This window comes from Haliaeetus leucocephalus, unplaced genomic scaffold, assembly GCF_000737465.1.
Source record: "Haliaeetus leucocephalus isolate CR32 unplaced genomic scaffold, Haliaeetus_leucocephalus-4.0 Scaffold555, whole genome shotgun sequence".
Classification (NCBI taxonomy): domain Eukaryota; kingdom Metazoa; phylum Chordata; class Aves; order Accipitriformes; family Accipitridae; genus Haliaeetus; species Haliaeetus leucocephalus.
This window is the reverse complement of record NW_010972991.1, coordinates 3,763,283-3,787,472: the sequence shown is the minus strand read 5'-3', so window position 1 is coordinate 3,787,472 and position 24,190 is coordinate 3,763,283. Positions and strand designations below refer to the sequence as shown.

General features: G+C 39.8%; 1 protein-coding gene across 1 annotated transcript; it reads right to left on the bottom strand.

Annotated features, from left to right (window-relative positions):
* Positions 1-2,551: 2,551 nt before the first annotated feature.
* On the bottom strand, positions 2,552-23,239 carry OC90 (otoconin 90). The gene is made up of 14 exons (XM_010576913.1): positions 23,194-23,239; positions 19,878-19,943; positions 19,591-19,650; positions 19,146-19,320; positions 15,354-15,466; positions 13,921-14,049; positions 12,349-12,390; positions 11,449-11,505; positions 9,080-9,130; positions 6,641-6,787; positions 6,210-6,308; positions 4,470-4,644; positions 3,280-3,386; positions 2,552-2,793 (listed from the first exon to the last, which is right to left on the bottom strand). Exons 1-14 carry the CDS (start codon positions 23,237-23,239, stop codon positions 2,552-2,554), a joined length of 1,509 nt encoding a protein of 502 aa, XP_010575215.1.
* Between the last annotated feature and the right edge of the window lie 951 nt (positions 23,240-24,190).

Sequence of the window (24,190 nt, the reverse complement as noted above, 5' to 3'; positions counted from 1 at the left end):
CCTCCTTCTGGGAGGGCGATGACCACCAACTAACTCACCTTTTGAGCTGACAAGGTGACGACGCCTTTCCTACGCGCCGTTCCGCGCAAACTGCCACGCTGGCTGATGCGCCACGTGCTGTTTGCCCGCTTTGGTGGCAGCACTCCTGCTCACTGCCACCCCCCGGCTGCTCTTCGTAGGTGTGGGGATGGCTGCAGATTCTCCGGCAATGCCCAGGCCTCGTCAGCTTCTCTCAGAGGAGCTGTTGGCTCCTGGCACGTCTCTCCGCTGCCCTGGCATTTCCCTGCCTCAGGAAACCAAGATCTGCTGCTCCGCTACGGGCTGGTCCAACTCCAGAGCAGCTCCTCTCGGCGACTTACTACTAGCTTCAGTTACACTGCGTTTAAATCTTTTGTTCTAAGAGAAGGTTAAAAAGCAAGGGAAATTTGGAATCTTTTTCATAAAATATTTTGTAAAATTATTAGTTCGCTTTTTCATATTTTTTTATTCCGGTCAGTAGTAACAAATAAAAGTATGCTGTTGTTAAGCAAACTGAAGCATTAAGTGTGAGAATTCTTGGAGACCTTTCTAATTCCAAGAGAAAGTAAGGCAGGTATGACTTGATCCTCAAATCAATTACTGATTTGCTTCTGGCTGTCCAGGATCACGCAAACCAACCTGACTCCTTGACAGTTGAACTTACTAAGAACAATACATAAACTAGGCAAACTTTGACACCACTATTAACCTTTTTTTAAATCCTGCTGCAAGTTTGCAGGCTCAGAATTGTATAACTCAGAATCCAGGTGCCTCAGGTAATGTCATACCTGAGCTTTGCATTCTGTCATGGTTAACATCTGAAGACACCTCAAGTGGGAAGTAAAACTACCTTGTTTTGATTTCTGGTTCCAGTTTCTGAGATGCCTGGGAAGTTATGCTGGGACATAATGCAGAACTGAACCCAAACTCTGAACTCAGAATTGTAGGGTGGGGGGGAGTTGGGGGTGTTGCTGGGCTTTGTTTCTCTGTGCTCAGCACTGGGGAAGCTGCTGGTGAGAGTGAGGTGCTGTTACAGCCTCCTAGGGAGTGAGATATGGCACCAGGGATCAAGGATGCAGTTGAAAAGTGTAGGACAAAGGAACTGAATGAAAGAGTGGCGATCATCAACCTAACTTTTAAAAGATCTCACAAGTGATGCAAACACAGCACAAAGTCAGCTATGGCAGGTCAACAGGTGAATGGTCAATGAAGTTAAAATGATACGGATTGCTTTTGATCAAGAATTCAAACCTTCAGTCTTACAGTTAGATGTGCTTAGAGGAAGTACCTTACTAGTACAGTTTTGATTTTGCAAATACATGCTCAGAGAAAATACAGAAATATCAGTAATCCCATTGAGTAAGATGTTATATGTCATTTGGGGCAGGTCACCTTCTGGGTTTAAGCTGTGTATTTGCACTGTTGTGTGCTATACAACTGAAATCTAATGAGAGAGACATATAAAGATTATACCTTTGTGTGCATCTTTCGCATCAAAGTAACAAGATTGCTCGTGATTTGACCCCTAGCTGGGTTTTTTTGTTGTTTAACTTTGTTATTAGTAGCCAAGTTCTAGTAATTTTGTTTCTTGTGGCAATATTTTATGATCAAAGCATAGTCTAAATTAGCACCTTATCAAGTAAAAGTATGTACATATCCTTTTATACTGCTGTAATCTGATAACCGGTGAATCTTATGAGTGGTGAATTTTGAAAAAAAAAAAAAAAAAAAAGCAGACAAACTTGGGTTCAGTAAAAAGCAAAAAGCATTATTCCAGCTTTACATTATGTACTTCAGAATACATTAGTTTTAGTTGATCCCAGGAAGCAGAATCTTTCAATTTATTCCCTTTAGCATCCTGAAATCTCTCAAAACTGGAGATAACCATGTATAGTACACAGCTTTGGGGCAAGGAACGTGCCTTCTGCTGTCACAATCTGATTGACCAGCAGAAACTCTGTGAGTTGAAAATTGCAATTAGATAGGAAGGGAAGAAGGAACTCATTTTCATGTAATTACCTTAGCTTTTCTTCTGGGTGTTTCCTGCTAAGCTCAGTAAAGGAAGAATGTCTGCAAAAGGAGTTGGAGTAGTTGCAGATTGGTTTAATTAAAAACCTGAAATACTTAGCAAGATCCATCAGCAAGATCCAGTCTGAGCCAGCTACAGGGTTAACAAAAACTGGTCTTTGATCAGAATAGTTTTTACATAGAAATCAAGTGAAATTGTACAGAATACTGTCAAATAATTATTTAAGGTAATATCTGACCTAAATAGATGGTCCATAGTGACAACTTCACTACAGTTAGGAGTTATACAGCCTAACATTTAATACCTAGTCTACGTTTACATCATTTGTGTGTTGGAAAGTGTAAGGCAGCATGTAGAGTGGTAAGAAAGAGGAAGGTACGCAATGGCTGACTGTGAAAGTCTCCGTGCCGTTTCTCTGCACGTGGTGGTTGTTGGTTATCTGCCTTCACGTTGCCCAGTTCTGGAGTTTCCGACGGGATGGGGTGTCTCTCTCTTTGCTCTTCTTCATACGCTCCACAGCGGACCTTCCTCCTCACTGCTCTCCTCGGAGCTGGAAATCCCGGTGCCTATTTCTGTGCCGACTGAAGGCCTTTCATAAGGGTCTCTCTGACATAAGACTTTCTCCTCTTGGCACTCTTGCCTGTGTGGAAACTTCAGGCTTTCGTTGAAGAAGGCAGAAGCCATGCACTCGGCTGCTGTCTTATCGCAAGCACATAGTAGTTTCTCACACATGCTCCAACCAATACCTTAAAAAGAAGTTTCAGAATTAATGTTTGAAAGCAATTACAGTTAGTCAATGTGTAATTTGCCATGGGTAGATAAGCTTTTGAAAATAAAATTTTCAAATCTGCCTTGAATTTTAGTCTCGAAATTCACCTTTAATCACCTAAATATAAGCCTGACACCAAGGTGCTGGGCAGATGAAGCCTGACTGGCTTTACTTGAATTTGTGAATGTAAAGACACCAACAACTGACTTCTATGTCCAGCCATAAAATATCTGAAGGTAATTTTCGCAGCCTGACTGGTCACATGATACACAGTGGTGTAATAACCTTTTTCTCAACTCGGAAAAAGCTCAGGTTGATAGCAAACATTGCGAACATTTTGTAAGCCAAATTTTTCTGTCTCCATTCTCAGCTCTAGCAGCTCACAGACATGGTGGCATTCAGTCTGTAATGCTTTGATACACTGTCAGCAGGACTTGAGAAATTTCCTCGAACACAAACTTACATTTTGGCTTATGATCAAAACATAGAACCTCGGATCTTGAACTTCTTTCCACATGACATCCAAGTTTCTTAACTTGTTCCATACAACAGTGATGAGAAAAGCAGCACCTAAAATAAACATTAGGTGTAAATGAAAAATACTTACTCTTTGTGCATCACAGAGTACTTGCAATTATTTTATCTCTTTATTTTCAATGCCCATTAAAACTGAGAAATTTTAGTTTTCATATCATGGAAAAAGCTTTTCATAAAGAAGAGTAAAAACAACCCAAACTGTTCCTACTCTCCTTTAATACCTCTTCCTACTTTCACTACCTCCCTCCTTCCTAATTCCTTTGGTATCATATGTTTAACAGTGCTGTAGGTTTTTAGGGGGGTTTGTTTTAACACATATAATTACAGTTGTAACTGTGACCTAATCCACTGTGAGAAGTGTCTTTAAGTGTTCAGATATTGTTGGCTGAAAATCTGAAAACTGCATCATGATAGCGAGAGCCTTGACTAGCCTTCATCTAGACTATCATGCATATGCGGTCTTCTTTGTGCACGAGCGTAGGAAATACGTGTGTGCTGTACAGTACGTGCTATACTTAGACCTGATGTGGCCCCGATTATGAACTTCCACACAGGGAGAGATTTTTACTTGTAAATGCAACACTCTCAGAGGAGATTTCTTTACTCTGGTTGAATTCTCTGCATTACTCCAGAATCCCTCCTCTTTGTCAGCCATGCCATGATAGCACACGCTCAGCTGTGGCAGGTCTCTTAGCTGCAGCTCAGGCAGTACTTCACTCAAGCTCTTCTCTCTTCTGAAGGACAGTGCGGCACATGTGTATGTTAACTCTTCATAAATCACTTTCCAAACCAATTCTTAGCCAAGTTTCATGGCAACCCTTATCCTCATCTCTTTTGATATACTCTTCCTTCTGCTCTATTTACCTCCCATTGTTCTCCTTTCTTAAGTTAGTAAGTCCTCTCCAAAACATTGATGCAATAATAGAATGTGTCTTAGTGACACTAGAGTATTTCATGGTTTATGTATTTAAGTGGATTTTTTTTTTTTTTCAAAATGTGGCCTGACTACTGATATGTAGCTATACAAGGTCCAACAAAAGGTATACTCATCTTTCTTGGTCCATAGGCACCCCAATAATACCCACAGTTGATGGCAGATTCTAGAAAAGCCCACACCTGTCCAGTGCATCAGTAGGATAACCTCTTCCTTCTTGGCCACAGTAGCAACCGTAAGACTCAAATTCCTCTGGGCATCGCTCAGTTAAACAGAACAGCATTTCTCCTAGCTGCGGCAGCTCCCTCTTCACTCTTCCATTTTCTCTCTCTTGCAGAAAGGTTAATCGTTCACACACTATAAAGCAAAAAATGTTATCTGACACATCATGTTTTCACTCGTTGGGGGCTCTCTTGTGGTGATAGAAACATTTTTAGAGTGATCAGAAACTTTTAAAGACAACATTTTACTATTTCTAAATTATTGCTCCAGTCCATGAACTATGGCTCTTAGAATACTACTGAGCAAGACAGCAGAAGTGGGGGGGAAATACTTAAAGGGGAGAGAGAACCCTAAGAAGATATAAATTACAAGTCAAATTGAATTGCAGTGAGAGTACTTTGCAATCCTTGGTAATCCTTCATAGTTAATTTTTTCTCCTAAAATATTCAAACCTAGCTGAGTATTCAGTAGCTACTGTCTTGGCTAATTCAGAAAATAGAGTCCTATCCTCTTGTGCTTGCACAGTGATAGCTGGGCAATGACTATGGGGTTTTTTTCATTTGAAATATAGTTCAATTTGAGCTATGATGCCCCTAGCCCAAATGCAGCAGTGATCTGTTGTAATGGTTACTGTGCTGCCGAGGTTTTGGCATCTCCATGTCCCTCTGTGACTTTCCCGACTCAGGAAGAACAGATACTGTGGGAATTATCCCTAAGATTTGAGAGCAGACTGTGTTCCATAGCAAGAAAAAAGATGTCGAGAGGGTCTCTTTTTGGACTTTGCCAGGGAAAGGACTTGAAGGGGCTGATGGTTGGATTGTGGGAGAGAGGAGGGACTTCTGTTCCCTGGGCATCCTTCTTGCTCCCATGAGTAACCCCATCTTGCCTTCTGCAGCTCTAGACTGACTCTCCCTGCTTCTTCCAGGGACAACCCTGGATTACTTCCCCCAGTAGGAAACCCTACACGTGTGCCTGCTTGGGTCTTTGCTCACTCATGTTAATTCACTAAGAACGAACCCCAGGTTCATGCCCTGATGTGCGCTCCCTAAAAGCTGATATTTTATGATCAAATTTTCCAATTTGATGGAAGGCTGGGTTGATTCTTCATGTCTGCTCTTTTCCAGTTCTGGGACTGCTTCTCTCCATTGGGAAGCCTAACAAGGTGGATGGGACAGTCCATGAGTGTGAATTTACAGTAGCGACAGGTCTGAAATGTCTTGGGATCTCTGTGAAGTCTGAGCAGGAGTTGGAACAGAATCAGAAATGGTGAGAAAAAGCCCAACTCCGTCAAGACTTTGGCAAGAGGTTGGAGTGATGAGCAGGGGAAGTTCCTTTTATTGCTTCTGCTGCTTGTAAAATAAAGTAACTCAAAGACATGATTAAATTACTGCCTACAAACAAAAGCAAGGGGAAACATTCACTGAGCAAATTTTAGATCTTGTACTGTATGAAAAAGGTGCTTATAACCTAATCACAAATAGGTTTTTTGTAAATGTTAATGATAGCACATTGGTGGAAGAGGTTAAACTGTTGGAAGCTTTTGCAGATGACTGCATCTCCTGTTCTTATGAATACCAATACATATATGCTTGTCTAACTGGTTTATAATCTTTGCATGTAATATACACCTACCTTTTAATATAGGGGTAGCTGAATATTTAATTAGCTATAACTGGGAAAAAAAAAAACCCTTAATTTACCTTTTCCAGCAGGTTCATTGGGTCCTGTGTCAGACAGTACCAGTTCCAGAGCTATTCCAGAGGAAGCTGTGCTCTGGCCACCCCTTGCAGGGCTTGTCTCTGGAGATGACATATGCATAGATTAGACTTGCGAAGGTAGAATAAACTCTTTTTTCAGTAATGTACATATTCTGAACCATAGTCAGTTGGCAGTCCTCTAACATTTGTTTAATTCATAGTTGGAAGACTGTTCATTAATGGTTAGTTAAGCTTTCCTGGTCAGTGAACTGCCCTTTCCAGTGCAATCAGGGTTGTGCACTCTGTATCCCAGATTTAGGGAGAAAGTAGCGTTATTCTACATATCCATGAGAAACGCTGAATCCTCAGATAGCTGTGAAGAGGAATAGGGGAGTGCTGTAAATTAGAATAGCTGTAATTCATTTTTTACTTGCCTTTTTCTTTTGTCCTTGTAGATGTTCCTGCAGGAATCTTCTCAGTGGGGACAATTTTGACTTGCATTGAGTTAATATCTCCTGGGAATGAGGCTGAGGAGGTGGTTATCTCTTCCACTGGGACCACAGCTTCCCTAAATCCATCCTCTTCTGAATAAGCAGAAAGAGGAAAGCAGAAGAAGACATAGAAAATAAACAGCAAGATTTTCATTTTAGATAGCCGGTCAGAGTAATATCCTCAGGCAGAACTGGTGTGAACTGATGGTCATAGAGAAAAAACATTCAAGATGAAAGTTGGAAAAGCAAAGAGTATTCACACTGGTCATTTCTTCACATCTCCTGCCTTTCAGAAGAAAAGTTACTGGTTAAATATGACCAATTTAACTGCTGATTATTTTTAAAAATTTTATATGTTGCATACTGAGGTAAAGAGTTGTGCCAGTTGCTGAAAATAATATGGGTTGCTGGTTAGTAAGCCATACTGAGGGATGAAGTGGAGGTGAGATGTCATGAGATGTCATTTTCTGAGTAAATTGCTTAAAAAAAGGTGTCAGTTCACATGAGGGTACCAAAACAGAGAGCAACATTAGTGAAGGCAGAAAATTATTTGGCTGATGTAGAGCTGGGCAACTGAAGGATTTACTGTGTTGTAACCACAAGGAAATATCAAGGGGAAAGTAAGTTGAGGTTGAATAGAAACATAATTTGAAGGAGATTCTTTATCCTAAAAATTAAATTGGTATTTATTTTTAGATTATCTGAAGCTTTATTACTGAGCAGGAATGTTTTGTTTAATTTGGAGATTTCTTAACATCTTTTTTCTTTCTTGTTTAACCTTTTTTATATATGTTAACTTGTAAATGAAAACACTGTTATCAAACGGAGATCAAAGGGTTCCATTTTCTCTAAATGTCAATATGAAGAATGTGGCATTTCACAAAAAAATACTTTGAAAATACCAGTGAACGTGTGTTTCCATTTTTTAAAGCCTTTCCTTTTGAATACCTTGGCTGAACTTATTAATTGGATTAAACTCGAATTCATTAAATTTGTGCCTCTGATGTTCTGGGTTTAGTATGTGTTGAAAATAGCCTGTCATAGGATAAGAGAATAGATTAAAAAAATGAAAGTACTGCTAAGAACACAATGAAGCCCATGAAAGGTTGCAGAAAGGGATCAATAGGAACACTCTAGTTTTAATAGCTCAGCAAGCTGCATATTTTATGCCACTTTGTTTGACAGTGATTTGTTGAAATGAAAGCGATTCCTACTAGATGTAGAAAATAAAACTGGGGTTTGGGAAATTCTGCACTTAGGTGAGAATAGATGTTACAAATAATCTTCCAGGAGCCATGCAGATCTGCAACACAACACACAGATTTTCTGATACAGACAAGTTAATGGAGGAGAACATTCAGTGATTTTGACCAGTTCTTAGTACCGCAATGCCAAATTTCTGTATTGGGGTGGGAGACATGGATACTGCTCAGACATTGTAATCAGAGTCAAAAGATGACTACTTTCTACTCTCCATATTCAGTGTTCCTTGACATTTTTCTGGTGCATTTCAGTCTGCCTGAATGATCCTTTCTACAAAAAAGGGGCCACTGAAAACTTCCAAGTCTACCAAGGTGCTCCACTTATAGCTGTAGCTACTGGTGTAGTTGTGTTCAAAGCAGTAACAACTGCAAAAGCTGAATTCTTTCCACGGGGAAAGAATGCCATGAAATTCTATGTAATAAAGGAGGAAGCAAAATCAAAATGAACCCTTCTGGCAGCCGATGCTATGAAAGTAATTTAAAGGACCAACCATTATATCAGAAAACCTTATGTGAAGAGGTTTTCATAAATACATGGATGAGGAGTGCAAATGAGTGGCTGGAGGCAACAAACAGCTAATACTTCTCAGCCGGGTTTTATTGTTTATCTGCTATCTGCCCCTGATCTAAATTTGATTCTCCGTCAGCCCTGTCATCACCACGCATGGATCTTTAGCTGTGATGCTTTTAGGTAAAGTATTGCTGTGTCAGTCAAAGAAAAAGGAAAGCTGAGAGTCACTGACTTTTTATCGAGAGGACGGGGGGAGCAGGAGCTGTACCTCTGTGGTCCCTTGTGGTAACTGTACAAAAACCAGAGGCATCATGGTAGTGACCTACCTGCTGTATTTCTGCAGTGCATTTCTGAGTGACTTTTACTTGAAAACATCATAAACCTTAACCAAACATCACTATTAGCCTGGTTTTATGAAGAGGGTAATTAGGAGAAATAAAAGGTCTGCTGAAGGATGTGCAAGTCAGCAGAAGAACTAGAGGTATTATCCAGAAATCCTGTGCTGCAGATTTTTGACTGTGACACCACAGAGCTTCATAAACTAAAATCCATTTTCACCTGGAGTCAAGAGTGCCTGATTCATCAACAAAAGTGTAATCAGACTCTTACCTCTGGCTTTGGAAGTCCCCAGGACCATCTTACTGGGCTCAAAAAAAATCACTGTTGAAGACAGACAATGTAAACTCAGAAAACAAGTTGCCAGCACAGACTTTTATGAAGAGTCAAGCTGCTGAGAACTGCTTTTACAGCAAAGCAGGAAGACACAGGCATTTCATGTACATTTACCTGTTTTTCTCAGCGGTGCATTCATTGTTGTAGACAAAGTGATACTGATAAAATAATCTCTTTGCTGCATTCAAATAACGTGCTTTACACTGACAAAGAAGCAGCATAAATATGACTGAAGTGGCAGATTCAATTTTAAATCCATTTGACAGACAAATACACTAAAAGGGGGTTAGGTCTAAAAATCTCACTGTTGCACACAGAAGGACGCCACATTTCTCATGAACACCTTGTGTTTGCCTGCATTGAAAGTCAAGTATGGATGGGCAGCCAAATAGAAGACCAAATACTTCCCTAACCTCTAACTTATTTCTTTACCTGATAAAATGATTTCCATTTGTCAGTTACCTTTTGATAAATTATAAACATAACTATCAAATGACCCCAAAAAATCATCTCTGCATCTTTTTTTTGTGTTGTTAGGATGTTGAAGAAGAATGTCTTTGCCTTTAAATGAGTTTCTGAGTAGTACTTAGCTTTGGTTTAATGTAGTTCCCACAGCTGTCGATGGTGAAACTCCTTTGGGCTTAAATGGGGAGACTAGTTAAATGGTAAGTGGTTCTCCAAATGTTTCCTTCAAAGTCTGATTGGATATGTTATCTGTGATAGGTTTTCAGCTTTCTAAAATTCCTAATACAGGTTTTTATCCCTTGGCAATATTTTGAGCCTTAACAATGAACTATGCCTCTTTAGAGAGCACAAGTAATTGTTTTTTCAGGGAGTAAAAGATTGCTACAGATGTGCAAATACAGGTGCACTCACTCCTTCAGGAGTTCGCAGTTTTCTATTACCTTCTATTACCTAAGCCTCCCAGAAGAGCAAGAAAAACATGACCTAATACTGGAGCTATTGTTAGGCAAGAACAAGAAATATCTGGTAAAAAAAATGACCTTGATAATACAGGAAGGGTATGAAGAAACAGCCAGCACTTACACACAGCATAAAGCCTTTTCAGGTAGGTACCCTTGCACATGTGGCACTTTTTGAAAAATAAAAAAACTGTTAAAGTCTGAAGTGTTGTCTCTTAAAAAAAAAAAAAAGTGGGGGGAGGGGAGAAGAAGAAAAGAAGAAAAAATAAAAGAAAAAAATTCCATATGGTTTTTCATTATTCCAGATTCACACTTTGGACAACGGCTCCCTTTGAGAAACACAGAGCACACTACAGCTTGAAACCGGGTTCTTAAGTTCTCAAAAAGTGCAACTTTCCACCTTTCCCAGCTCCCACAAATTAACTCCTGAGTTTCTCTGAGTTAAGCAGCGGCTCGGTCGCACCCACCCAGCGCACATTGCTCGCGTGCTTGGCAGATACGGGGTCTCTGTACGTGACAGTATGGCTTTGGTTGTGATGGGGCCACATTACAAGAGTGCATCAGCTAAATTGGACAACGGCTGGTCCAAGATCAGTCTCCTTCTCTGTTTCACTACTATATGACTCGGCCCTCTCTTAGCAGATGTGCCCTCCCAGAGCCACTGCTTTCTGTTCTGATTTTTGGATGATTTCTCTCCCTGGCTTCTTGTATTGTAGTGCACCCCATGCAGGTAGGAAGAGAACAGCAATGAGATTTTTCAAGCATCCATTCCTGAATAAGGTAGCTATTGGTTGTAGCAGAAAAAAAATGAAGACTGTCAGAAGAACCACTTGGTCTTGTGGTTTAGAAGCTCACCCAAGAGGCACCAGAGTGAGGAGGTCTTAAACCTGGATCTCTATGTTGCAAGTAAATAACCCACCAAACTGCTGGCTCGTTTGCAACAAACCATGCTCAACTCTTCCTCATGCCACTGCTTGATCTTGTATAATTAAATGTCTGTTTAAAGACAACAAACATGCAATTGGCTGTGGGTCCAGTTCTTGGCACCCACACAGCACATCTCTGCCAAACAGCTCACCTGCTGCAACCTGTGCTCCCAGGAAAAAAAAAGGTCTGTTTGGATAAGAACAGGTTGTTGTCATAGGGTGCTCATTCTCAGCCCTTGGGAAACTTCCTGTGAGCACTGGTTAAGCATATCACGTGCACAAATTGAAAAATCGCACCTTCTCATACAGCCTTGAATTCGATCACCCAAACTTTATATCTACTTTTATAACAGTCCTTTTAGAAGGGCAGAAAGAAAGCAAACAGCTTATTCTTGTATTTTATTCTTTCAGCTTTTAGGAGCTGAAAACAGTGCTGCTTGCACTGTAGGTTGCAAACCTTCCTCCGCGGATGCAGTTGCAGCCTCTGTTTTGTCAGTCCCATGATGAAGGAACTCTGCAAAAATAAACACATTCTTACTCCAGAGTCATGGCTTAGAATGTTCATTAGACTGGATCTTGGCACAATATGATCAGAGTTGTCAGAATGGAACTTATTTCTAAATCTTATTATTATTGTGCTTTTTGTATGGTTATTATATGATATAAATATAGCAAATAAAAACCTAATTATTGATAATTATGGTAGCAGTATTAAAATCCTGCCTTAGTATTTGTTCACTGCTGATACTAAATTCTACTCAGCAACATATAGTATAATAAAAAAAATAAATGCCTCAGTCTCTATCACAAAGAGTTTCAACCTAAACAAGAGAAATTGGCTAGCAATCAGCATACTTTAAATTCCCATTTCAGCAGGTACTTAAATATGTGGCCTATAGTGAAAGTATCAAGATAAGAATTAAACTTTTAAACAGAAAACTTAAATGTTTAAATCCATGCACTTGGCTAGGAACCTTGTTGAAGCAGGGCCTTATATGTGCATGCAAATAGAAAAGGATCCGTCTGAAAATATTTTTAAGTTGTTTTTAGTGTGTTTCTGCTTACATTATTTCTAAATAAGATTCAGGGTTCTCTTCTAAATTCCTTCTCATAAAAAAAAGGAGTCATTTGATTGAAGTTTTCCTGTGCACCTGAGTAAACGCTTGTCACAAAAATGGTGCTTTGGTTTACTAGGCTTTTTTTCTCTTATTTCCATATATTGACATCTCGCTAAAACTTGTCTTTGCTTCTCAGAAAGGAATTCATAGCTTCTAAAATACTCAGGTTACTTTTCTGAGTATAAATTGGTCTCAATTTAGTATACTCCAGTCAAAGAATTACAGAGATAAAGACATACCCTCTGGGTGAAGTGTTGTAATCTCTCTCTTGCTGGTTGTTTCTGAAAAAGAGAAAGCTCTCTCATAGACTAAAGAGTGAGAAGGGGGTTTGGCACTCTTTAATCAGAATAGTACAAATCAGGACTTCATTGAATGTGTTCCTATTAAAGCACAGATTTAAGCAAATACATCCCCACTTCATTCAATTTTTTGTCTGTAATAAAGAATCTACCAAAATCCTTCTCCTAGAAATTTGTCAGATAGGTTTATTTTCTTTTTTCAAAGCCTGAACTGGATAGAACAGCTAAACAGGAAGATTGAACATGAGTGAACACTAAATAAAAATGTTTCATTAAGGGGATTTTTTTCCCCTTAAGAAATATAATCGGGAGCCTAAAATCAGCGGAGGTATTCAGTGAGCTAAAATTGAATCTATCTTTATCAGCAGTGGTAAAACCAGCATGATTTTCCTGTTAGCACCTAACAATTTCCCCTTTATTTGTAATGTGTTGGAACTGCCATACTTTATATTAGAGCCATCTGATCCCGGTGAAAGATTACTGGCTTACATGAAACAATTTTCTGGCTTTGATGCAAACTTTCCTATGGCATTTTCTTGTCCCTTGACCTTTTCACGAGGGGATGCACGCATCCATCCAGAGCATGATATAGATGTGTATATCTGTCCTTAGCACTAAGGTGTGTGACTATGAGCCAAAGGATTAGAAAAACTGGCATTGCTTTTTCATGTCTGTCTCAGCTTGGGAGTTCAAAGGTCCTCCCTCTGCCATGCGCTGATTGAAATCCATACGAATTAAGTTTTTAATCCAGCCCTGTTCCCACAGGACACATATTCAGTCTTACAAGGCTGTAATTTCAGCTCCAGAGCACAGATCAGTGTATGATAATGGAGATAAATATCCCCTTCATCTTTAGAGACAATTTTTCCTTCCAAGATGGAAACCAAGTAACAGAGCAGAGTGGGTCTATTTTTGCCTTTCCAGCTAGTTTTTGCATGTTTTAAGGGGAAATTTGAGCTAGCAATATTTTCAGTTTGGCATTCCTGCTAGTGACCTCAGTGGGTCACTAATCACCCCAAGTATCACCCATTCATTCAGTTTGGCAAGAGCCTCACAGGATTGGCAGGAGCCTCCTAAAAAAAAATTTCTTCCTATCTAACTGGAATATTTCCCTGTTGCAATTGTGTCTGTTGCCTTTTGTCCTGTCCCTGTGCTCCTCTACCTCCAGGAAGAGTCTGGCCCCATCTTCTCTACACACCCCACTAGTATTGAGGACAGCAAAAAGATCTCCCCTGAGCCTCCTCCTCTTTCGTCATGTGCTCCAGCCTCCTCACCAGCTCCGTAACCTCTCCTGGACCTGCTCCAGGACAGCAATTAGTCCACCTTCTTCTGCTCTCTTGCTATTCACTTGAGTAGCAGTAAATGGAAAGGGCACATGAAACAGAGAATAGGACAGACTGCCAGATTTAGTGCAGGAAAGCACCCAGCTACTGCTTCATTCTCGTTGGGTCAAATTTGGTGCCAGCGGAAAAACTGGCAGGAGGAGGCAATCGATCAGATCCCTATTATTACCTGTAACCAGAGATGGACAGAAGGAGACATCCAGCCCATTCAAGGAAGAGTTAATATGTACATTCACAAAGCATTCAATGGCATCTTTGTCGCAGTTGCACAGGAACTGTTCACAGGGATCCCCAGACTCTGGAAATAAAACAAAAATCCAGACAAGGTGCTACTGAAAAATCTTTTCCACCTCCTGCTTTTTCCTCCCTGTAAGGTTTGCGTCTATATTCATTAGTGCAGATCTATCTATACTGTGCTGCTTCACGTTAAACACAGTCAAGTTTCATAGTCCAACACTGTTTTTGAAACGCCAACCAAGGTAGCCTGGCATGGCAATAGACTTCTTGCCTGTGCTGGTTTGTTCTACAGAGTATTGAGGAATACAGAGCACTGAGGACTGCAGAGAAGTGCTTTGCTGCCTCTAGTTTTTCCGTGGAATACTTAACCCAGCTGATATAGGGTTTGATATTTCAAACAGTTTCCTGGGAAATACTATTATCCCACTTCAAAACCTTCTACCTTTCAGAGTTTCAAAAAACATAGACTTTTCATAGCTGTCACACTAATGTTTCATATTTTTGATGGGGACTATTCTATTTTTTTCCTCCCTTTTTTTTAAGTTTGAACAAAATGTTTTCCGATTAAGTATGGAAAGAGCTAAAAAAGCACTACTTATGTTTAGATGCACTTGGACCTTTATAGATGGCCTAAATAACAAAAATGGTTTTAATTGGAAACAAGAAAAAGAAATTGGATCAGATTGTTGCTTAAACATGCTGTAAGGGTATTGGTTTGGGGATTCTGCTCCTCTTTGCTGGTATCCTCAAATCATGGTCCAGCATATAGTCTTTTCTGAGAGCCAATACTTGCTGAAAAATTATACTAAAAAATGATTAGACATTAAAGAAACCTGTTCCACACTTGCCAGGAGTGTACCAGTATTGCATGGAGTAGCTCCTGTTATAACAGCATGGACTCTGCCCTCATTGGTGATACTGTTGTAGCTGAGGAGTGTATATGACCCTGTGAGCAAAGAATTTGATCCTTCAAAGTACATAAAAATCAGGCCATGAAGCTTCAGAAGGGAACTGTTTTTCAGGTCTTTCCCCAGCATCTGCTGCATTTCTGATGTGTGGAGGTATCTCAAGCAATTCTTAGTGGTCCTGCAAAGTCAGGGAAACCTCAGCAAGAGGCTGCCTGTTAGAGGGGCCCTGGCAAGTTTCTAGTTATTTGACTTCAATTTTCCTGCCTACTTGGGCTTTGATGCCTCTGTGTATTCCTATTTCCATTCACCCCTGAGCAGAACACTTAATCCCTTAAAAATCCACACATGGAGGTGCGTTCCGCTTAATTTATATATGACTTTGGGTAGATAGACCAGAATGAACTTCTTGTTCATGGTTAGGCTCCAGTATTAAGCTCTTGTGATAGGTTAATCTTACCACAGGTCAGGTTTTCAGTAGAGCAGCTGACATCTGTAGAAATCTTTGATGGGTCCCATGTGCACTCCATCTCCATTGCTTCCTCGTAGCATTTGCGGTGCTGGAAACAGCATCTTAAAGAATGAAATAACACAGCGTGCACACAATTTAATTTCAGTTCAAGATCAGACTGCAATGCTTTCATGTTGCTCTTACACAAGAATGCAAAAGATGCCAAAGGAGAAAAAGGGGTCCTTAGTGTGGTCCCTAGACACAAGAAAGGCTGAGTACTGCTTTTCCCTGAGTCGGTCTAGTGGGATAGGTACAGCTGGATACAAAACTCAGTGGTGGGAGCAGGTCTGCATGCTTTGGGGGACCACATTTACATTTCTGTCTTGCTGTTGTACCTGAGTCCTTACAAGGACTATACAGGCAGTTTAAATGAGAAATCCACTATCAGTGCCCAAATATCCACCCATAGCACTGTCAGCTCAATGCCAAGCCATGTCTTGGATCCAGTCCTGCCACAACCTTTCTCACTGCAGATTTGGAGAACTGCACAGAACCCGGCACTCATGGAGGGTTAATGTCTCTGCAATGCCTTGTGAATCCCTGTGTCTCATTGAGACTGTATAAATATGTGCAGTGTGATCCTGTTTCTTGTACTTTCTCTTCTATGCAACAATCAGAATTAAAATGCACCATTTAGCCATGGGAAGAGGCCACGAAGTATTTTTCTTACACTGGAATAAAGCAGATTTCTCCTACCACCACACAACAAAGGCAGTTAGAAACCTTGTGTTTTCCTACACCCCTGCCATCATGCAAACCTCAAATGCCTGCATGACCACTTTAGCTGTGAATAGCAATGAAAATTCAACTAAAACAACAAGCTCTTCATCAATCCTCTCTTCTCTTCAGCTGTTTTTGAGCAGGCAAGTCATCTATTTCTGTATTATAGCAGCATCTGTGTGCACTGACATCAGCTATAAATGAAACACCACTAAAACACTCAGTCATCATTTACCCCATATAAAATTGTTACACAGATTAAGCAGGGACTTGCTGTTATATTTAGATTGAAATATCCTCATTTTATAGAAATGGACTCAGAACATGGGTCTGCTACTGAATTGCCATTGGTCTTGACCATGCCAAATGCAGAGGCAACATTAAGACTTAAAACCCGCATCTGCTGCCAGGAAGGGTTAACTTGCGATCACGATGTAAGGATTTAACTTTAATTAAGCTCATGTGGGATTTTTGTTAAAGGCACAGTGAATGTGTTATTACGCATCACCCACAGCCCTGCATATGCACTGAATCCACCGGTGGGCAGAAGCATTCCTGCACCCATCAGAGCAGAGAGCAGCCACCTGCCCCTTGCAGGGTCCCTTTTAGGCTACGCATTCACTTTCTCACTTCCTATATTTAGGAAGCATTTAATATTTGATCACTTACTATATTAATAGACAATTATTACAGTATTTAATTTGTCCTCACAACCAGGGAAGCAGTCCAAGTCCTAACCGTGATCAGACTTTTGACTTGGTGAAAGAAATCACTGATGGGGTTTGCTCAGTTTGCCAGCAGCGGATCAGAGAAATGTTTCAAGACCCACTCCTGTCTGCCTGAGGTCTAGCGAGGTGTCAGCACCTGAAAGCTCCTCTAACTGCATAGGTAGTCTCATACAAACTCCCTGCAGTTCTTGTTTGTTTAGAGCATCACAATTATATCAACACTTACTGCAACAGTTAATAAAAAAATTTATTTGCCTTCCCTAAGTGAGTAGGGAATTGTAAGACATGGATTGTCCTCTGGGCAGGCTTCTCTTTCCCCATGGACTATAGAGGTAGACTAGGCTCCTAATTTAGATATGACAACTAGCTCCTCTGGGAAATGGGAAAATGTTGCGCTTATGGGCACAAACGTTTTCCAATGCCTTAAAAACTTACAGTGAGATGTTCAGCCTTCTTTTATGGAACAGAAATGGCAGTGACAAAATCTGAGGTTTGCAAAACTAGTTTCTAAGAAATAAAGTTCCTGAAAAAATTGCAACACTGTGGGAACTGTGTCTGAGAGACCTGTAGCAGCGACCTGTTTGGAGGCTTTCTTGAACCAAGGTCATACCCGTGTCAGTGGCAAAACAATCATCAGTCTCCATTTACTGCAAACTGCAGTGGGGTTGCCATGCTGCTAAGGAAAACTCACCGCAGGACTACTAACCAATTTGTAAATACAATGTGACTCTGTGGATGTCTCTCGGGACAAAACTGCTGATAGATCATTCTGCTATTTCTGCATTTATGCTGCTCTGCGTTAAAATGAAGCTGAGTGAAGCGAAAGCCCAGGTGCTCGTCTCTTCAGGTATCAATCCATTGAACTGACTCGAGCTCTCCTTTCAGCATGTCATCACGATTATTCAGAAAACCTTTCATGAGAAGTCCCATGGCTTCTTCCAGTAGCAGGGTTAGGTTTTCGTTTTCCCAGCCATCCCATGCTGGAAAGTGGAGGGATTAATTTCCACCTACCTATAGGCATTAGCCCTTTCTGAGCCATTGTCTTCACTTGGGGAATTAATATGTTACATCACATTGTTGGAAAAACCTTTTTTCTTTTTAGACATGGATGGATCTTGATTCCTTTTGATTTTCTTTTCACACCTCCCACTGTCATAAGTGAACAACCATTTGATCGTCCTGGCCTGAGATTACATTTTTGCTCACTAGCCCCATCAGTGTCTGGGGCAATATCCCTCCAAAGCTCAGAGTGGAGTTTGGATGGTTTTGTTCCTGGTGCAGGGTGCTGGGAAGAGCCACTGAGCTACGTTGTTCTCTGTGCCTGGATGCTCCCGTGTCTTACAACCTCAGTGTGTACACAGGTATCGAGGGCAAGACCTGCTTAACCTCCAAACTGCCACTTGAAGTCATACTTAGCTGTAACTTGATTCTGTTGATGCTTAAATCCCCCTCAGATGCCAACACTTTCATTATAGTCCACTATGAGCTTACATTGCTGGTGTATTACACAACTCCCAATACCAACAGTTTGATAAGATTGTAAACCCACTAAACTGCTCAGGTTAATGCTCTCCCACTCACCTTATTAACAGGCCCTCCAGTTTTTGTCACCGATTCAAGTGCAAGACAGAATTCTCCAGTGCAAAGAAGTTAATGAGGTTTTGTTCACAAAGATCTGTTCAGAATTTAAAGATCTCTGGATAAGATATGTCAAGGCGATGGATGTTTACTTATTCTATCATATTAGTTGCCACCTTCTGCAACCGGTTTAAACCAGCTGTGCCACCAGCATTGTACTGGTGGGATTATATGCAGGTGTGAGGGACTCTGCTTTTATCTGTAGCATGGGAGTATTTCTCCACGTTGAATTGTGGGCAAATAAAGAGAGACTTCAATCTATGAGAAAAAGAAGCAAGTGGACCATCACATGCTGTAGATTATGACCACCTTGACTTCATCTGTTTCCAAACCATGCTGTAAGGTATCTGGTAGAGGGTGTTGGCCCAGCAGAAAGATAGTGCTCACTAGCAGGTAGGAATAACATAGGACAGGGCTGATAAACCAGAATTGAAGTTCTTTCATGGGTCATATCAGATACTTAGGTCACAAGCTAGTAATGACTAGATTAAACAGAGCCATATGGTGTGGGACTGACTGACCCTCTGAATAAATCTTCTATTTTTTTACAACTGTCCTTAAATCATTTAGGCAAGTGTTACGCTTCGGGTCATCAGAGCATGAGGGCACTGACAGCAGTCAGGGCAGAAGAGGACATCTCATGGATAAGACTTACTCATCAGCTTCATCCACAGGGAGCCCTTCCATCTCAAACCGGCAAGAGCAACCATAGTCTTCAAAATCCCTGGGACAAAAACCAGTAACACACTTCATTTTGTTCACAAAGTTGAGCAGGGCAGGGAAGTTAGTGAAGATGGACTGTAGCCAGGTGAAGTGCGAACCTAGGCAGTCTGGAAGGAGAACAGCCATAAAATGCACGGTAAATGGAGATGAGTTAGGTGTGGGTTACACATGGGTGATGTTCATGTGAACGCAGAGCCTAAACAAGGCAGTAACACAGGGACATTGAGCAATGCTTGACACTCAGCGGTATTTAGTATTATAATAATCTTTGAGGAAATCTACAGCCTCAAAAATCCCTGCTCCTTTTCAGTATATATAAAAGAAAACTCCACAGGATTTCTGTTCAATGCTCAAGTACAACTGGAATACATACTTACCAAAAAATAATGCAACACTTTCCACATTTTGAAAGACTCCATTGAAGAATGTGGCATTATCTAAATGAAAAAGTAAACAAACAACTCTCCTTTTTAAAAAAGTAAATGACAAGAACTGTCCCCAGACTGCCCCATGTCCTGCTTCAGTTGTTAAACTCTTTTGAGATAAGACTTACTAGCTATTTGCTAACAGCACACTTCCCTGCAATGCTGCTGGAATACGAGTGATTCCCCACTGCTATGCAATAGTAAAGTAAAGCTTTAAGTAAAGCTTAAACCATTCTTACTCAAGATTCTTTCAGGTGTGTCGAGAAGTTCTGGCAGGAATCCTGGTGGCTCCAGTTCTTGGCCACCTACCTCAGCAAACAATTTGAGAAGAAAAAGATTTAAAAATAAAAAATAAAAAGACCCGCAAAGCAACAACATATACTTCATGATGACACATACACTGCAGGCATTTTGAATACCTTACTACACTTGCAAGCTGATTTATCAAAGCCATGAAACACTTGCTTAGCTCCATCCACACCCAGGAAAGCCCAGAGGCATACTAGTAAATCACGCTGGCTTAAAAATCAGTCCTCTGTTAAACTGAAGCATTGCTAGTGAGGATGTGCTAACCCTTGTATTCCTGTGCTCTTCTGAACAGTAGCACTTACTGGGATCAATCAGTAGAATTGTATAAAATTGTTTTAGTTGCCCAACCCCCTTTCCTTGTCCCAAATATTTCTACTCTGTAACCTTGTGTTGAAGTCAAGAGGTTTGGTTTTTCTGAGTCTTTATTGCCTATTGCCTTATTGCCTCTCTTCCTATCACTCTTTCTTAAGTTAATTATCTCTTTTGCCTTTTGAAGATGCTGTGGTATATTTTCCACACTTTTTTTTTATTATTTCCATGTCCTGAATTAGGATGAAATCTAATATTTTTTCTCTCCCTTCCCATTTTTTTTTCCTTGTTCTTATCTTCTGCATGATTTTAGGAGAGAATATGTTACTTTGGATTTATTTAAACTTGACTTTTTTTTTTTTTTTTTAAGGTAATAAGCCAAGGGTATTTGTTGGCTCAAGGATCTAAAAATTGAAGAAAGACCCCAAATGTTAAATTCATGGCATAGCTTATATCTCAGAATGACTGACATTAGGAAAGCTGTCCATTGTCTCTGTGAAAGATTCTGGGAAGGAGCTGCCACTTAATCTTGCTAATTTGTTGCCTTTTCCTGCAATAAATACAGGTGTAAGAGAGTAAAGTGGAGTAGTGGATTTTTTAGATATAAGGCTTAATTCTATGTTTAGAAAAGGATTAGGAAAAAATAGGACTTTTTTTTTAAGATCATATATAAAGGATGTCTACAACTTTTGTGGAGTGAACAAAACGTTCATGGTAACAGTCATGCGCTTCCAGCAATTCATTTCTCAAGTTTAGTGGCAGAATATGGATATGGGATTGAGGGAGGTAGAAAGAGGTGCTTACTCTTATGTTATTCTTTTCCTCAAAGTCTTGGTCACAGCAAAAGGCTTTTATATGAACAGCAATCCATCAGAATTGTCCTTCATTGCAGCAGGTCATTGGGGAACAGATTGCTTTCCACAAACCAGAAAAGGTCTCCCAATAAAGGTTGGCCTTTTCACAGAACTGGAACAAGCCTGTTGAAAGCTTGATGGCCATGAGGCATTCAGATTCAAGTGAAATAATGGCGTGCCTTGCAAAATAAATAGCATTGAATGCTATATATTCGTACACATGCTTGCTAAAGAAGAACTGCCCCTTATATTCTGGCTGAAAGCCTGTATTTCCTCTGCAATGACAAACATCCTTCCTCCAAGCCATGTTCTATCGAGTGCATCTAGAGACACGTTTTGACACACCGCATAACGCCATGGCTCAATCGCAGTGTCTGTTGATGAATAGCCATTGATCATTTAGTGCTGTCAGCAAAACTTTGGAAAAAATGAAAATGCCATCGAGTTGAAATAAGACAGAGGAGAGAATTGATAAACCACGTTACAGAAGTTTTGGAAATTGTGATTGCTCCAGCATCCTTCATGTGCACTGAGTTCTTTTCACCAAACTTAACTTGCACACACCCAATTAACACATAAACGTCTGAAGGTCCCCTGGAGAAAAGTCTCTACCAGAGGTTCAGCAGCTTGGTAAACCTTTGGCTCTTCTAATCCTTTCATTACAGAGAGCGATATTTCTAATTGTCACTAAGTCAAGATCAATGAACCAATGTTTGCTAACAAGATTGCTTAATTTTGTTTAAGTTGTGGGGGGAACGACAAAGAGACAATACTTTCTGGATGAGTTATTCTCTTTTCTTCTTTTGCTATAATATCTTTTTGGGCTATTTGTCCTACTTTGCTCCCTGTATAGCCAGTGAAAGATTGAACTACAAAAATCAATCCTTTAAACCTCAGAAGACCCTGGGGAAGTCAACTTCTCTTGCCTTTCTCTAAAACCTGCTAAATGACTTGGCACATGTCCTGAGGATACTTGTATGATACATCAGCTCTTCGGCTTTCCAGTTGTATACCTTATCCACAGAATTTCTTTCAACATTCAGATACATGTAAAATTGTTTCTGAACTGTGTCTGTGATGTTGCTGCTCTGACAATGCTTTTCTGAAGTGTTATCTGAAAAAAACCCATCAAAAAAACATCAGTGCACCTCCAGGTTTTTTTTTGCAATCATGGCTAATTAAAATGTCATAATATAGGGCAAGGATGCAGTCATTATAATCATCGGGGAGCAGAAACCTTGATTGTGCCGGGAAAAGTCATGGTGCAGCAAACCCAACCTATTTGATTTATTCAAGGTAAATCGTATTAGCTCCTCACAAAGATGCTAGTTCATGCACACATATTTGCTTCAGTCTCAAAGTAGAGACCAGCAGAATAGATCCCACATAAATATAAATCAATAATCCTCTCCAAATCTAAAAATGGTAACATTTTAAATCTTTGTGCTCAGATTGTGCTTAGCTGGGGAAAAGAATCTAAAAACTGTGGCACAGCCTTTAGAGGTCTGTGGGGAAATCTCTTTCAAAGGTTATGTCAGAAAAATTTCTGAGTGTCCAGATATTTCTGAGTGCACTAGATATTATCAATATATAGTCCCCTTTTCATCTGGGGACTAAACACCCCTTTATTTTTTATGTATAAATGGTGTAAGCATTTTGGCATTCTCTGTCACTGCAGTGGGAAATGCTAATATTCTTACTGATTTCTATTGGTATGGTAGGAATCTTCAGGTCCAGCTTCATCAATATATTTTAGCCCATGTGTTTTGTGTTAGGCTTGTTTCTTTACTGACTTCTAATGCACACAGCCCCTTAGAAGAGAGGAAATTGGTGAAGTTAAAGTAGGTCAGTGCAGAATTTTGTCTAGGCCAAGGTGCTGAGCTTTCTTCTCCCTTTAGAGATAATATACTATATATTTTGTAAGTACTCCATAGAAAAACTTATTTAAGTGTATTTGGATGTTGAACAACTAAGTTTGAGGGGACAGAAGGCATGCTTCTAAAGAATTGTTTCCAAATGCACATACTTAAAGTAGTATTTAGTCATAAATGTTAAATAATCATAAAAATACATTGCCACTTACCACTGTACAACACCATTGACATAGACAGCAGCAGAATTACAATCATTTTTTGTTTAATTCGAGGACAAGAAAAAGTCACACAGCAGACTGGTATGCCTGGTAAGTTAAGTAAAATATTAGGCAGAATGTCATCACTTGAGTCTGGGAGTGGGAAGACATCAGTTTAGAAAATCATTCTTTTGTAACCTGGCCATATTTCTGCTTGATGCAATTTAGTTTTTATCCTTATTGTAGTAAATGCACATATTACAGCAATGATGAGCCTTAGGTATCCTCCAAATTTTATCAATATGTCCCCTATAAACCTGACTAAACTAACAATATATATTTTGGTATTGCTTTAGGTGAGTCAACAGGCTCTGCCAAAGTGCAATAGACAAGGAAAGTCCATTTAGCAATGAAATGGTGTACTTGAAGTTTCTTTTGTTTTGCAAACAGTTTCCACATCTTACTTGATCTAACAGGATGTTTAAACAATTCTTCACATTATGTATAAATGCAGATATTGTGGAACACTGTGTAAACGAAGACACCTTCTGGGATTACTTCTATTGAACCCAGTTAATCTGCAATCCATTATATTAGTTTGCTTCACATCACAAAAATGCCTCCCACTTTGTATTCAAACATTTACTCTAATCTGTGTTGAGACTGATCTAATGTATCATGTATTTTCCTAACGATAAATGCTACGTTGTTTGGAGATCTTCACATTCCGGGTGTGCTTGTCCTTACAGAAAAGTGTGTAAAGAATTCTTCTGAAGCTAAAAGCCTTGCACTAGTATTCATTAAATGACAGATACTAGATTGGTTTTGAACTACAGTCGCAGTTTACTCTAAATTTAGCATGATTTTCAAAGTAATCAGCATGGAGTTTTTTACAGCCAAATAAATGAACATTTATTTATGAGTTTTAAAATATGTATCTACTGTTGATTATCTGCTTCCCTAAGGTCAAATATTGCATTCATTTCTATTAAAAAATCTTGTAATATTT

Bases quoted from the DNA above. Each gene is read 5' to 3' on its own strand.
- OC90 (XM_010576913.1), bottom strand. From the start codon at position 23,239: ATGATTGTAATTCTGCTGCTGTCTATGTCAATGGTGTTGTACAGTG. The intron at 6,788-9,079 runs GTAAGAGTCTGA...CTTATTCAGAAG, and splicing joins GGGGACTTCCAAAGCCAGAG to AGGATGGATTTAGGGAAGCT. The intron at 6,309-6,640 runs GCAAGTAAAAAA...TGTCATCTCCAG, and splicing joins TACAAGGACAAAAGAAAAAG to AGACAAGCCCTGCAAGGGGT.